The following is a 14,778-nucleotide window of genomic DNA, read 5'->3' on the forward strand; positions in this document are numbered from 1 at the left end:
CGACGGTAGTTCAGACTGCGGGGGGGGGGGGGGGGTGTTGGTGTATATATGTGAGCCCATGTCTAGAGGCCCATGTATAGAAACTATATATCCCACTCTTCTAGGGTTTGGTGGAATACATCCATTATTCTCTCCTACACTTTGCTTCTCGAGTAGTTGGTTTTCTTGCTTGAGCTAAAATCTTACTCAATTCCTTGCTGATGGTCAGTAAAGCAGCCGACCTTGGTTTAGGCGGACCTGAGCAAGACTTCCCTTCACCAACCCCCGAGCCTGCACCATCTGAAAGCACACCCACGACACAAGTTCAGCCTAAACCTATACAGGTTCAGGCTGAAATAACTGTTGAGGTGTCCCCCACGAGTGGGGCAGGAGATGATTGGCAATGGGAGGTGCCAGCCTCTCCTAAACGTGAAGATATGTTGATGAAGGTGCCATAGATCCTGCCAGGTTAGCTTTGGTCAACTCATACATGATTCCCACAAATTAGCTTCAATTGTGCTAGTCTTCTAGAGTATGCAGCCACAATTGCACCGGAACAAGAAAAACTAGGTGATGCGGGGTGATTCTTCCAGAAGTCGAGCAAGCGATTCCTGATGATCACCAAGAGGATCCGGCTCTGCCATCGTAAAAAATAAAGTTATATCAAGAAAGCATAAACAAGTGCCAAAAATTATTGAGTGTAAGTAACTTTTGATCGAGTACTTATCTTCACCAATAATTGTTTGATTGAAATAGTTTCCCGGTTGCAGGAATTAGCCAAACAAGCTACTGCGAAGGCTTTAGAGTTGTAGCAAGTTGGAGAAGGCCTGCGACCGACTGTTGATCAGAAGCGGCAATTCCAAGAAGTCGCGGGTCTCCGAGGAGATCTTGAGAAGCTCAAAGCCGAGCATAGCCAGGAAATTTTTTTCCTGCAGAAGCAAATTGCGGACCTTGCGCAAGACAAGAAGTTCCTGGAAGACAGAAACAAGTTTTTGCAGGAGAAGAACAAAACAATCACGAAAAATCATAAAAGTAACTCCCTTGTACTGCTATTATACAGCTGCAAAGTAGTCGATTGCGATATCCTGCATCTGTTCTTGTACTTATATTCTAATGTAATCACACATAACTAAAAAAGTTGTTAGTAACAAAAGAAGAATTGGTGACTGACTTAAAGAATCTTGTGTACCATCACACAGATGAGGTGGAGAAGCTGTCCAAGATGAAGGCCGATGCAGACGTGCAGCTTTTACAGTGCATGCAACAAATAAAGGACCTAGCAGCTGAAAGGGACTTTCAGGCAAAGGAACTCACTGAGTTTAAGACAGTAGCCCAAGCTGTGGTCGACATGGTTGACCCGATCGAGGAAGGAGGAGCTGAGGTCAAATCTTTGGTGGAGCGACTTCGTGAAGCCCCGCAGAAGATTGCCGGTTATCTGTTCGAAACATCAAAGTAGTACGGGGGACATGTCTTGGGACTTATGAAGTCCTACTGGCCTGGAGCGAACCTAGCTCTACTAGGTGATGGCCTGGTGACAGAGTGTTCGGATGAACAGTTCGCGTAGTACATGGAAGAGGTCAAGATGATTGCCGAGAAGGTGGTAGAAAGCTTAGAGCAAGGAGGCGATGCTGAAGATTAGACTATTTGTTCAATATTGGAACTTTGTCTTTGTCATGGTGAAACCATGTAATGATACATTGTCGTGCCTGTGAATACCTACATCATGTTTAATGACATGTGTTATGTGATAATAGCTTATAGGCATGTTATTATAAAAACTCTCGATCAAGATACGCTTTTAACTCTGCAAGGTGGAGAAACATTAGATAATCGAGTGAATTGTCCACACTAGGACATGGGTTAATCTCTCAAGATTACCCAAGGAGACCCAAAGGCCTAAAGGAACTACTCGAAGTTACCTATAGCTTTCGACTCTTTGAAACAGAGGAAGGTTAGGAACTTAAGGTAGTTTATGGGGACCATGCCTCTTAGGCATCCTAGCCTACGAACTACTCGATCGACCCGTGCCTTTGACCCTGTAACGCAAGAAAAGGTTGGTATTCGAGACAGTGTATGGGGACCACGCCCATTAGGCGTGCTAGCCTAAAAACTACTCGATCGACCCGTGCCTTTGACCCTGCAATGCAAGAAAAGGTTGGTATTCGAGACAGTTTGTGGGGACCACGCCCCTTAGTCGTGCTAGCCTATAAACTACTCGATCGACCCGTGGCATTGACCTTGCAACACAGGAAAAGGTTGGTATTCGAGATAGTTTATGGGTTAATATAGATCAACCTGTAGCCGAGGACCTAAGAACTGGGAAAGTAGTCGATTTGACGCCAAAATCAACCCTTTATTGATGATATTACTAAGAAACAAAGTCTCACAGCCTGGGGATTTTATACCCTCCGAGCGATGAAACCTAAATGAAAAGTACCACTTGTATACTAAGCAATGGTGAATTTTAGGAGAAAAAACTTCAGCCTTGGTTTGTGCCGGCGCCTGCATCGCTGGGTGTAGGTGGTGCTCCTAAGGCCCTGCGTAGAGCTTTGCATTCGAAGATGGAGTGTTTTGACTTTAGGTGCCACAAACATTGTTTCTGTATACTTTTTTTAGATGCGTTCTTGAGCTTGAAGAGCTTTATCCCTCTGCTGGCCTCGAGGTGGAGGATCAGGACTCATGTGGCGGCGCTTGCATGGAGCCCACTCATATTCATTAGAGATACAATAATTGGAGGTCGGACTGTAGGCTTCCGCTTCTTGGCGTTCTTGCCACATGGAGATGATCACGGTACGGGCGTCTCGGCCAATGTTGATGACATTGCGGAGATCACTGTTGGAGTAGTCGAAGGAGTTGCCGACCTGCTGATGATAGCTCTCTGCTTCTTGATGATACCATATGTTCCTTTTCTGATTATGGATCTTCTTGCGCCAACTTTCGTCACCATCCATCTGAACGGTAACCGTGACGCTTGAAGGAGGCGGAGGGAGTTCATGGTTAGCATTGGTATCTACCTCTGTAGTTGGGACTGCATCCATGTCAATATCGAAAAGGTATTCGTCGAAATTTCTTGAATTGTAGTCGACGAGGTCGACTCGCTCCATTGGATCATCCTCTGGTTCCGGGATCTCTGAAATCAGCGCCATGAAAACTTCTCGGCAAGGATCCCAAGCTGCTGGAGTATCTTCTTCTTCTAGCAGTGTGCCCTCTTGGAAGGGAAGCTCATCGATCTGACAACCAGGACTCTCAAAAGTCTGATGGATTTACTTTTCTTGCCTCTCCCCTAATCTGCCTTGGATTTCTGTATTTATAGAGCCGATTCTGGTAGAGTTTTGATGGAGTTTGCTTTGTTTTCCCATGTCCAAATTGACCCAATTGGAGGTGGGGGCCCCTTCTCTCCCAGTTAGGGTTTCGTCGTCCGAATTTTCTTTCGAGTCGGAAGAGAATTCAAAGTCAGAACCCTTGTGGCTCGAAGAAGATTTTCATCATACGGTAGAGTTTCTGGGAACGGGCGTCCCATCTCTGCCCGAACGGCGATGCCATTCATGTATTCTTCATACTTTCGTAGATTCTCGAGTTCATCGACTAAGTATGGGGAATCTGGATCATCTTGTGTCATGGGAACTTTCAGTTGGTGGGTTAACTTTGCTGAGGAGGCATTGGCAGCCCGATCGTCCCCAGAGAAAATATTGTCCTGTCGAACAAGTCGCAGGTTGTACTCCTTGGATGTCCGATGAGCTTTGGAACTTGATAGGTAGTTTTTCCATATTTTTTTGGCCTTTGATTGCTGCCAGAGTTTGTCGATCTTATGTGGGTTACACAACCCTTCCATGAATAGATCGATGTCATCCGACCATTCATCCAGGTCATCCATTGCTTTCGGATAGTCTAGTTCATCCAAGTAATCCACAAATTCTTGATCAAGTGTTGAGTCAGGAATATGAGGAAAGACCCCGTCGTGGCTGGAGTCGGAGAAATTGTCCCAATTGGTCCCGGAGAAGGTGTCACCCGTCCGATCAGATCGTGAGCTAGGGTTCTCGAATTTCCAATGAGTCCCTAGTCCGGCATCCTTCCGCTGGTCATAACTTTCCGCCTGGAGAGTACCTTCTGCTAGCTTGATGCAGTCGGTGAGTTTGGAGTTGACCTGGCCAAACCCTGAGAAGATGTCGCCCAAACGATTAAGTCGTAAACTAAGCTTCTCGGATTCTCGGCGGATCTTTTTTTGTGGGCAAAGCGGATTCTGCGAGTTCAATGCAATCTGCAATGTTGCGTTAAACGTGATCTACTCAATTGAGTAAATCGGAATTGTCTATCTTCTGATGTGGAATTGACTTGAGCTCCTTGAGGTAGTTTTCGATCAAAATAGGCGATTGGAAGCTAGCCCACTCTGAGTTGTCGAAGCTTTTAGTCGAATCAGAGTGGGTATCGGAGACGGGAGTCTCCTGACTAGCGATAGCTTCCAGTTTTCCGATTCCTAGTAGCTGATCCAATTCCTCTTCCAACTCGGAGGGGGACTTATGTGGGATTGAGGTTACGTCGAAATCGGGTTGTTTTTGGACTTCCTTGACGTGAACCGGGAGTGGGATCTCGCCGAGTTGATCGACGAACTCGTCGACGACACTGCGTCAACTAGCTACAGATGCTTCCAGCGCACTGGGATTGGCCAGGTGATTGTCGAAGCCACCCGAGCCATTGGCGGTGAAGACCTAGGAGCCGAAAATGAAAGTGGTGCCTTCATCAGGCACAACGTTGGTGGAGTCGAACGAAGCCATCGAGTTCTTCTGGTGATCGTTGGTGAAGCCCCCTACCTGGCACGCAAGCTGTCAGTGTTTTACCGCCAAGCCCACCGAGGGATACCCCCGAGGTGGTAGGTTGTAGGTGTAACAGAACCACCTAAATTAAACTGGTTTAAGTGCACTAACTATCATCTTAATGATTAACTAATTTATCACGCACATAAAACGATATAATCTGGCAGTCTGTCGGGTCAAGCCTGATAAATTACGGTGATCAAGAATCGAAAAACACTGAAAGTCTCGCACAAAGACGAGCACAAATGATTACAAGCCAACATATATTCTCAATTTAAATTACAATACAGAGTATTACAAATTAAGTTTAACATAAATTATCAGAGTTCAACATGCAATGGAATTTAAATAGAAGTTTAGTTTAAAAACAACGATAACTACGAAGATGTGAGGATGTCACATCGAGCGCACCGATGTGAATCCTGATAAGATCCAACCAGCAATAGCTACCTGAAAACAGGATAACAACAAACTCTGAGTATACTAATACTCAGTAAGGCTTACCCGACTAGTGGTATATACTTAGCCGACTCCTAAACATGCAAGGATTTTGGCTCTGGAGTTTACTTTTGCTGGAAAAGCTACTAATAGTAGATCCTTACTTTTAATATTTAAGCTCAAATTTAGTATAAACCGTACCAACTAGGTTTGCTTGAATATCTAGAGAAAGCATGGTAGATCAAAGTAAACCTCCAGTGATATCACAATCAAATCAATTCCATTTCATTTCCATTCCCATTTCTTTACTACGATGTAACGAAGTGACCAAGGTTCTCTTAACCGAGAGAAACGGCGAATCGATCCGATTTAACCTTGCAAGGTGGACCTAACTAACACGACACATGCAAACCCTGTCGGGCTACACATGTCAACTGTTCCCATCATCACCCCGAAGTCTGAATCACGCCTGCCAAAACCCGGGTGCAGGGCCCCTCACGACGAACTCCCAGAGAACCCGGAGGCGACATACACTCCAACACCCGCCATCATCCCACTCCCATAGTAGCAGGTCGCGATTCAAAGTATCGTTGCAAATTAGGTATTTAGCTTACCGGTTTTGACTACCTCCTACTCCCGGTATGTGGCTAGTACTGTTCAAATTTTGCCAACACGGCCAACAACGTTACGGTCCTCAATTGACACAGGCGGAGGTTTACTTTCCATTCATTTCATACCTTTCACCAACTCATCTCTGCCTGGTCTCTATTTTCCCTTTCCCATTGATTCCTCTTCAAGCCACTTTGCCATAAGTAACAAGGACCTGTAACTCGCGAGTGACAGGAATCACTCGACTTCTACCGAATCCTAATTAAGCATGACAGTACTAACAACCTACACACTAGTAGAGTAACTGAGAAAACCTATAGATCATGCATTTAGGGTTCCAATCAACTCCTAGAAACGTAAATGCACAATAATTAATTAATAAACATGGAATACTAAAATTAAGGGTCATGCTCCAGGGCTTGCCTGGGAGTAACACTAAACTAGTGTTAGTACTATCAAGGCCTTGGTCCCTTCCAACCTTGAGCCGAGTCCACGGTTGCTCCAGTTGGTCCTTCTCTCTTCGGGATATGTTCACCAAACACTGTCTTGTGGTTCGGTCCGTCAGCACATGCTTACGCATTGCACATCTAGCGTACCTAATTGAGATGCAACAATATTGATGTATGAATGCATGGACAATGCATCAAAGAGGGCAAGCAAGACAAGCACAAGGTCCATTTTTGCATGGGCATGAGCATCCATAGGAATAAGATTATGAGTAGTTTTAGGAAACATACAAACAATATCAAGCTTAAGCAATCAACTCAAAGCACATGCACAAAATCTGGACAGCAGCACAATAGGCACTTGTTTTAACCATACCTCATGTTATGATTATACAACAAGGGTGAATATAGACTTTCTGCAAAGTTTATGAAATTATTTACAACTTTGTTATTGTCATCCTGAGCTGATTCATAAGTTAACCAGGTTGAAAAACACAAAGAAGCAGAACTGCACAATCAAGAACAGAAAATTGACATGAGCTTCAGAGATGCATACATGGAGTTCTAAACATTCAAAAACCATGATCCTTAAATTTTTGAGAAGCTTATTAAGTTATCTTTAACTTTCTTATTATCATCTCAAGGTGATTCAACAATTAACAGGGTTAAACAACATGAAGATACAATTCTGTCCAGACTTGGACAGAATCTGACATTAAGATGTAAACACTCATATCTAGAGTTCTAACCCACCAAAAGCTGTGTTCTTCAACATCTTGAAAAGCCCACGAAAATTACTAAAACTTTTTGGTTGTCACCAAAGGGTGATTCAAAGGGTAACTAAGTCAAACGGCACAGTTTTTCAGATCTGCACAGAACAAATGCAAAACCTGACAGGGTATTTTAAAATCTATAACTTCCAAACTAGTAGGACTAAAATCATGAAATTTTAGGACAAGCAAGATATGGAAGTCATCTACAACTTTTCTATTCACTACATCTACAGAAAACATAATTCAAAACACGAAATTATCACCCCAACAGAAACTATACAAGCAGCCATTTTCAGCACCTAGGCAAAAATAGTTCACTTGTTTATCTAGTGAGGAGTACAACATATAACCATTACTACAACATATTACCAAGCTCATCTTCCATAAACTTTCATCAACCCTTTATATATATATATATATATATATATATATATATATATATATATATATATATATATATATATATATATATATAAGACATGGATTATTTTTAGTGATATAGGAAAACAACTAGTTTGGAGCTGAAATTTTTATGTGTGGTAGATGTTGTCAAAACTTGGCTACTGTACCAAGATTACATGCACAGGTTCTATAAATTAATTATTACAACCAAGATAAGTTCTAATTGAAATCAAGCATGTGAGAGAAAGATAAAACTGTATATCACTATTTTCTTACTAAATTAAGTACTTAGAAGACATAACAACATCATACAAGGGCATAGGAAACACTTTTTCTATTTTCAAACATTTCTATTATTTATAAACTCTTTATTAAGCAGTAAACAAGTTAAATAAAGAACTCAGCCATGCTGCATCCAACAAATCTGAAATTTTTACCACAGAGCAAACATCACATGCAGAGTCTACCATAAAAATTTTACAGTTATTGGAGCAGTACCACTATAGATATGAATTTCACTAGATATGAGACATACAAGTACTAACTTGCATCCCTAATTAGCTAGCTTGTACTGTTCCTCTCCTTCCACCAGTCGCAAGAACAGAGAGGGCGGAAAGGAATGGACCTGCTGCTGCTGACTGCGTATGGATGTGTTGCAGTGCTGGAGAAGAGCACCAGCACATGGAGGAGCCACCGTGTTGGAGCATCTTGTGCTGAGGCGACCAGAGATGAGCGCATGGCAGCGCTAGCGGCTGGGGGGCGGCGGCACGCTCGCCACTGCCAGTGAGGACACGGGGGCGGCGTGGGACTGCAGGTGCCTACGAGGGACCTAGGCTCGGGTTCTAGGGCGCTGAAAGGGAGGCAAGGGGCGCTGCCACGCGAGCTCGGGCTTGGCGGCCATGGCAGCTCTGGCCGCGGCGGCGGGGCTGTGTTTCCGGCGGCGCGGCAAGCAAGATGGCCGGGAAAGGGGCTGGAGAGGTCGATGGTGGTGCGGTGCTGCTCACCGGGTACTCGATTTGGGGGGAGGAGGACCGGAGGGTTGAACTCGACGTGCGGGGGCGGCTGCCCGGCAGAGGAGCAGTGGCGGCCGGTGGTGGCGGGGTCCGATTCGGACAGGGAACGGCTCGAACGGGTTTGGGGAGGGGCGGCGGAGGTGGAGAACGAGGTCGAGCAGTTTGGGCGCGAGGAATCAAAGCGGGACGGCGGGGAATGGCCGGCCAGCGCCGGTGGTAGCTCTGCTCGGCTCAGCTCAACTGAGCTCGAGGAGGAAGAAGGGAAAGGGGAAAGGAAACAAGAAGCTCGGGAGAGGATAGGGTGCCGCGGGAGGATAAGGACGCGCTCGAGGTACAGCACGAGGTTTGCCGGGGCGGCGACGCGTGGTGGTCATCGGTGCTGTGCCGGGGCGCCGGCATGGGCGCAGTACGGGGAACAGAGGAGCAGGTGAACAAGGGAATGGGGGCTCAAAACGATTTTGATCCGATTTTGAATGGCTAAAATACAAATTTTCATACAGAAGCTTAAATTTTGGCAAAAACAAAAGTTGTAGAGGAGGAAAAGATCTACAATATTGGTGTTGGACGAAAGTTGATTTGAGCTTTAGATTTGGCAGAAAAACAAGGTTTAAAGCTCAACTAACATGAAATGTAACTAACCAGAGTGATTAACACCCTGGGTGTTACAGTAGGCAAGGACTCGCCGAGATCAGAATACGATGGTGCAAGGAACACAAAGCTTTAGACAAGTTCGGGCCGCCGAGAACGTAATACCCTACGTCCAGTGTGGTGGTTTGTATTGTCTTAGGTGATTGTATGTTTTGAAGGTGTCCCTGCACGCTCTTATTTAGTCTGGGGGACAGGGTTACATGAAAATCCTAGCCGAATACTAGCACAGAGTCCTACTCGAACATGGTCGAGTAGTTTCTTTTGTATGTCGACCAGTTCTATGCCTAATCGGGTAGTTATAAGACGATAATGTACATTCCATGCGCTATCCCTTATTCTAGAATATTCCACGCCTGTGAGCAGTCCTTATGCCCTAGTTCTGATATGGTAGGGCGCTGGCTCATGGGTATAGCAAGCCGGGCCGGATTCTGATCGAAAAACCATAGGGAAACGGTCGAAAAACCCTAGAGAAGCATTTTCCTAAAAAATTGGGTAGAGATAGACTCGTAGGAAAAAATTCAACAGGATCGGAAACTTTGAACCCTAGGGAACCTGCCCACAAAAAAAGGCTCACCCTCATGCTTCCCTCCGCTGCTGCCCGGCCCTTCCGCGATGGCCTCCTCATGCCACCGCTGGAGCCTCAAGAGCGACCGGCGTGAGAGAGAGAGAGGTGGAGGGAGGGGGCTTGAGAGATGGAGGGGAGAGAGGGAGCTCCGGGAGAGAGATGGGGGCGGCGCGCGAGAGAGAGAGGTGGATAGTGGACTGAGGTGGAGGAGATGAGGATAAGAGAGAGAGGAGCGAGGGGATGAAATGGAACATAGTGGACGGGCGGACCAATATTTCCCTTGGGAAAGATTCAATATTCCCCTAGGAAATGAGTTAGAATCCTTGAGAATCCGAGATTTCCCTACACTTCATGAATGAACTCTAGGGAAACAGTCTTTCCCTAAAAAATTTCAGATAACCCTAGGAAAACACGTGGATTCCAGTAGTGACTATACCACAAACCAGAATCACATAGGAGTCAGTATAAGCCATTATATTGACTAACCATCAATCAGTATAGAGCTTTGCCAGACTCCACTTTTCTATCACTAAATGTGGCGTCGTATAAAGTTTTGCCGACCGGTATCTTTTTACCCAATGACAGTTTGACACGTTCAGGAGTCTTACCGATCAACATATATAACGACGTCGACCCACCGTTTGTTAGCAATGCATTTAGATGAGGTATTTTATTCTTGCTGTCATTGATTCATTTTTTAGACTGATCGATGTGAAATCATTTCTTTTTGGCTCCTGCTGGCAGCCTTGGCTCTCAATTTGCTCTTGCAACAAGAGGTTGTCCTTTACCTTTACTTTTGAGAAACAGAAACCACATTTTTATCTGTGCTTCCAACAGAAACCCACGTGCTGATGACCATGCCGTGCTAGGCTGGCACGGGCCTCTTTGGCATATTGGGTTGTGTTGTGGCTCCTTAATTAAGCACATTTTGGTCCGTATCTATTCTATGGTCACTCGTTGTGGCCGCTGGCCACATAGCCTTTGACGTCATTTTTTCCTTCATGAAATAGAGCACATAGTAAGATGGTTACATACACGCACTTACATCATGGCTAAGATAGTCATATATGATATATGTAACACATCTTAACCTATATCGCCAAATATAACATATCCAACCGCATTTAAACCTAAAAGACAACGCCTCTTTTTCACGAGACAATAAGATCTAACTACTACTTACTGCATATATACTTTTAGCATCCAAGTTACTACTGCAGCTTCTTATTTTTGAGGAACAAGAGCATATCGGGGGCTGATCAACCTGGAGTCGACGGCTTTTGCTCAAGCTCCAGCTGTGCAATGCTTGTCCATCTATGTCATAGAAGACGGCACGGGCCAAGTCGCCATCCACCTCCAGAGACATGAAGCCTTGCCCGTCGTAGAAGAACTCCAGCTTGTCATCGTTTGGTCGGAAGACGCCTCTCCACGCCTTGGACCCGCCTCCACTGGTGAAGTATTGAATTGGGCTGCAACTAGGTTTTGCACAATATATATCTTAAAAAACAATTACTGCAAGGTTCCGCAGTTTAATTTCACATCTATAAATATATGCCACAAATTGAAAACGCATGACAAATTGAACTCCACAGACCTATCCCTGCTGCTGATGTGCTCCAGGCAGTGATCATGCCCGTTGATGTAGAGGTCGATGCTGTTGTCCTTGAGCACCGGGAGGAGGAGCTGGAGGAGCTCCTGAGTGTCGCCGTGGGAGCTCACACTCCTCATGGTATGGTGCCCTACGGCCACCTTCCATGTCGCTCTTGATCTCTTCATTGCAGTGTCCAAATCCTATATAACAAATAGTTAAATGGTAGATTTCTGTTTAACTAAACATCATTAATCATGGTACTACAATTATATTTTTGAACTAGAAATTAAACCCGATTTGCTACCAAGAATCGATCAGTCGAGATGATAGCTCAAGCACCTTGAGGAGATTTTCTATGTATGCTTCTCGAGGGGCAACTTCCCTCCAGTCGTAGTGGTCTTCCCCTGGATCAGTCCAATACTTGAGCTGAAATGGGCTTGTATCGACGAAAAAGAAATCGACATTTCCTTGCAAAAAAACACAGATTGTTAATTTATTACCTATTTGGTTATTAGACCTTTGACTATTCTGTTCAAGTTAATTTACCTATTTGGTTATTAGACCTTTTTACTATTCTGTTCAACTGTTAACATTTAACATCTGGACATAATCAGAGAAACATACCGTGTGATACGATATTTGTTTTTCTTTTTATGCATACTTTACACTAATTCAGCACAACTTGTGTGCAGCACTGCAGTTTACAAATGCTTGCTTGGATCCTGTTCCCTACCTGCCTCAACAACGAAGGATCTCATGCATATAAATCGGCTGTCAATGTTGCGCAAAGCTGGGTCAAGTTGTGCCAGTACGTCTCCCCTGTAGTCATGGTTCCCTAGAACTGAAAAATAAATAAAAACGCATTTGTTCATTCTCCACTTACTACACACAGGTAATTTTTCCAGATTAGTGTTAAGACTTGGTAATTGGTAACTCATTGGATATCAGTAAAGCGGTGTGCTTACCAAGGTACCATGGCTTCTGCAGGCTCTTCGCTGTGTAGACATCCACGAAGGACTCGTGGAACGCCTTGTCATCGACGCTGGCCAGGCCGTCGTCCAAGAAGTTGTCCCCGGTGGACACAACCATGTCGATGCTCACGTCCTCAGCAACCTTCCCCATCTGGATCCCCAAAAATTTGCAGGTTTCACCCCTTCAAATTTACTAGTACATATATAGGCAGGGTCACGGTTCCAAGAAAAGTACCTGTTTGGCTACCCCGGACTGGTTGTACCTCCCCTTCCGGCCCCAATCGCCGATGACGAGGAGGCGTAGTGGCCGGCTCGCCTCCACCGGGTGCTCAATGATGGTGAGCTCCCCGCGGGCCGGTGAGCTCAAGGGGAGTGTGATCACGGCGATCAAGAGAGCAGCAAGAGCCATGAACTGTTCCGGTGAAAGGCTTAAGCCAGCTGCGGTTACCTGCAAGACGTGAGTGCAGCACGCACTTAAATATTGGAGAGTTGGAAAGTTTTTTTTAAGTTGGAGGATTCGAAAGTTGGGCAAGAATATACCATGGAGGTACGCTATAGACGTTTGGGAGAAAGAGATTTGTTTCGGCTTTTTCTGCATCGGACACACGGTTTTGCATGATAACCACAGGCACGGTAACCCACCGGAAAGGGCTGCAAACCTGCAACCTGTGTGCAGCGACATAACATCACTGGAACATTGCATTTTTGGATGCAGCTGCAAGAGCACACAGTTCGACTTGAAAGCATTATTGGGCATTGCATTCTGTATATTATTATACACATGGTTTCTCTTACAGCATCTCGACATGGTAGATTCTATTCTGATTCCATGGGCAGTAATAAGTATATGGTAGCTCTAAATTTGTTGACCTCCACTACTAGAAAACACGCCATGGGAACGGTTGGAAACACCCTTAGTCACCGGTTTTCCAACCGGTTCCCGCAAACCGAGACCAATGGCCTCGCCTTTAGATACCGGGTTTTTCAACCAGTGCCTTAGTCTTCCATTGGTACCGGTTGAAAAGACCAACCGGTACCAAAGAGGCTGCCACGCTGACGCAAGGTGGCAGCCCCTTTGGTACTGGTTGGTCTTTCCAACCGGTACCAATGACTTTTTCCTTTTTTTTCCCAAATTTAGTTTTGTTTGTTATATTTATTATTATTTATTCTTTTATAATTGCTAAACGTTCATTGGTCGTTCGTGTTTGTTTTTAGAGAATATTTGAAACTAACTAAAAGTGAAATGCGAGCATATAATTAAGCTAATTAGATGAACTAATATACTTACAAATTTACAAACATCAAGGCATAACGTTTAAAAATATTTACATATGTACAAGTCATATTTGTAGTCCAACTACTGGTCCCCTCAAGAGCTCGATGGAAGTCCTCTATGAATGTGACCGTCGTGGTAGAACTCGCCTCTAGGATCCAAGATCTCGTTAAAAATGAATCCGGCGAGCTGCTCGCACACGGCGTTGATCCGAGCAGTAGAGTAACATTCATCCCCCATTTGAGACATCTATCATTTAGGAAAAAAAGATTAACATCATGTGCGTTAGTACAAATATGAAAATGTACTAGTGAACGGTTTGGACGTACTCTCGTATCTTCATCAGTAGCCTTCCCGCATGGAGTCATGAGGTGCAAGTAGTCGCATACGTAGTACCTGCACCAATCAGTTCCTTGTTGTTGTCTCGCACACTTAAGGAGAAATAAATGAATTACTCAATTTAGAACAATTTGGGATTATATACTTAACTAGACAAATCTTTATGAATCAACATACCGGATAATTCATGTTAACGTTCAGTTCGGGCCTCCATTGACCACGTCCTTTGTTTTTTTTCACAATTTTTTTCCAAACCCTGCGCTCAAAGTTAAGTTTGATATTCAGGAATTGTTATTAACAGAAAAAGGATTTGATTGTGTAAATTGAACTTACCTGTTCATGGGGTCTAGGATATGTTGGATTGCGGACTTTGGATTTTTCATTGAGTCAAAGACTATAAGATTGCCGGTCTCTATGGAAAGTATGAGTAAAATCCAATGATAACTGCAGATATAGATAGGATATATAGATACATGCATTAGACGACTTAGTATTTATTTAGTAATATAACAGAGGATTGAGTCGACCAAGGCTTACCCAAAGTTGTATGGTATGAATATATAGGATTTGTAATTTTGCCTAGTCAACGAATCGTACATGTTTTGGCACGTTTTCTTGTAATTTTCGTTGAGCACTTTCTGGTTGACTAGCAAAGGAGACATGAAGCCGATCTGATGGTGCCATCCATGTTTTCGGCTTCTTTGGGTCTCCTGTCTAAACGATACAATTGAAATTTTATAATGCACACATATAATTATGTTCTTATTAACAAAAAGTATTAATGTAGAGGTAAGTGATACTTACAAAACCCAAATGGTGATGATAGAGGCGTCGAGGGCTTGTCGATGGTAAATGTGATATAAATTTTCGAAGTACACCCAGAAGTCGTCCTCCCCGCGGAAGAAATCATGGTCACGATA

At 44.3% G+C, this 14,778-nt stretch overlaps 1 protein-coding gene and 1 long non-coding RNA gene across 3 annotated transcripts; both read right to left on the reverse strand.

Moving 5' to 3' along the window:
- Positions 1-6,156: 6,156 nt before the first annotated feature.
- LOC120651437 lies at positions 6,157-8,898 on the reverse strand. Its single transcript, XR_005666181.1, has 2 exons — positions 8,084-8,898; positions 6,157-6,433 (listed from the first exon to the last, which is right to left on the reverse strand). It is a non-coding gene; the product is annotated as an uncharacterized LOC120651437 (long non-coding RNA).
- Positions 8,899-10,664: 1,766 nt separating this feature from the next.
- Positions 10,665-12,710, reverse strand: LOC120651439 (purple acid phosphatase 4-like). 2 transcript variants are annotated; one of them, XM_039928914.1, is made up of 6 exons: positions 12,482-12,710; positions 12,241-12,397; positions 12,009-12,116; positions 11,615-11,742; positions 11,279-11,475; positions 10,665-11,159 (listed from the first exon to the last, which is right to left on the reverse strand). In XM_039928914.1, the coding sequence occupies exons 1-6, from the start codon at positions 12,653-12,655 to the stop codon at positions 10,853-10,855; spliced, it is 1,071 nt and encodes a 356-aa protein (XP_039784848.1). In that variant the 5' UTR covers positions 12,656-12,710; the 3' UTR covers positions 10,665-10,852. The 2 variants fall into 2 exon arrangements, with proteins under 2 accessions (XP_039784848.1, XP_039784849.1); XM_039928915.1 differs by having other exon boundaries at positions 10,665-11,153; positions 12,482-12,708.
- Between the last annotated feature and the right edge of the window lie 2,068 nt (positions 12,711-14,778).

This window comes from Panicum virgatum, chromosome 9K (genome assembly GCF_016808335.1).
Source record: "Panicum virgatum strain AP13 chromosome 9K, P.virgatum_v5, whole genome shotgun sequence".
Taxonomy (NCBI): domain Eukaryota; kingdom Viridiplantae; phylum Streptophyta; class Magnoliopsida; order Poales; family Poaceae; genus Panicum; species Panicum virgatum.

Coding starts and splice junctions, on each gene's coding strand:
- LOC120651439 (XM_039928914.1), bottom strand. CDS start 12,655: ATGGCTCTTGCTGCTCTCTTGATCGCCGTGATCACACTCCCCTTGAGC. Junction 12,398..12,481: donor AGTCCGGGGTAGCCAAACAG/GTACTTTTCTTG, acceptor TTGGGGATCCAG/ATGGGGAAGGTTGCTGAGGA. Junction 11,160..11,278: donor CACATCAGCAGCAGGGATAG/GTCTGTGGAGTT, acceptor TGCAAAACCTAG/TTGCAGCCCAATTCAATACT.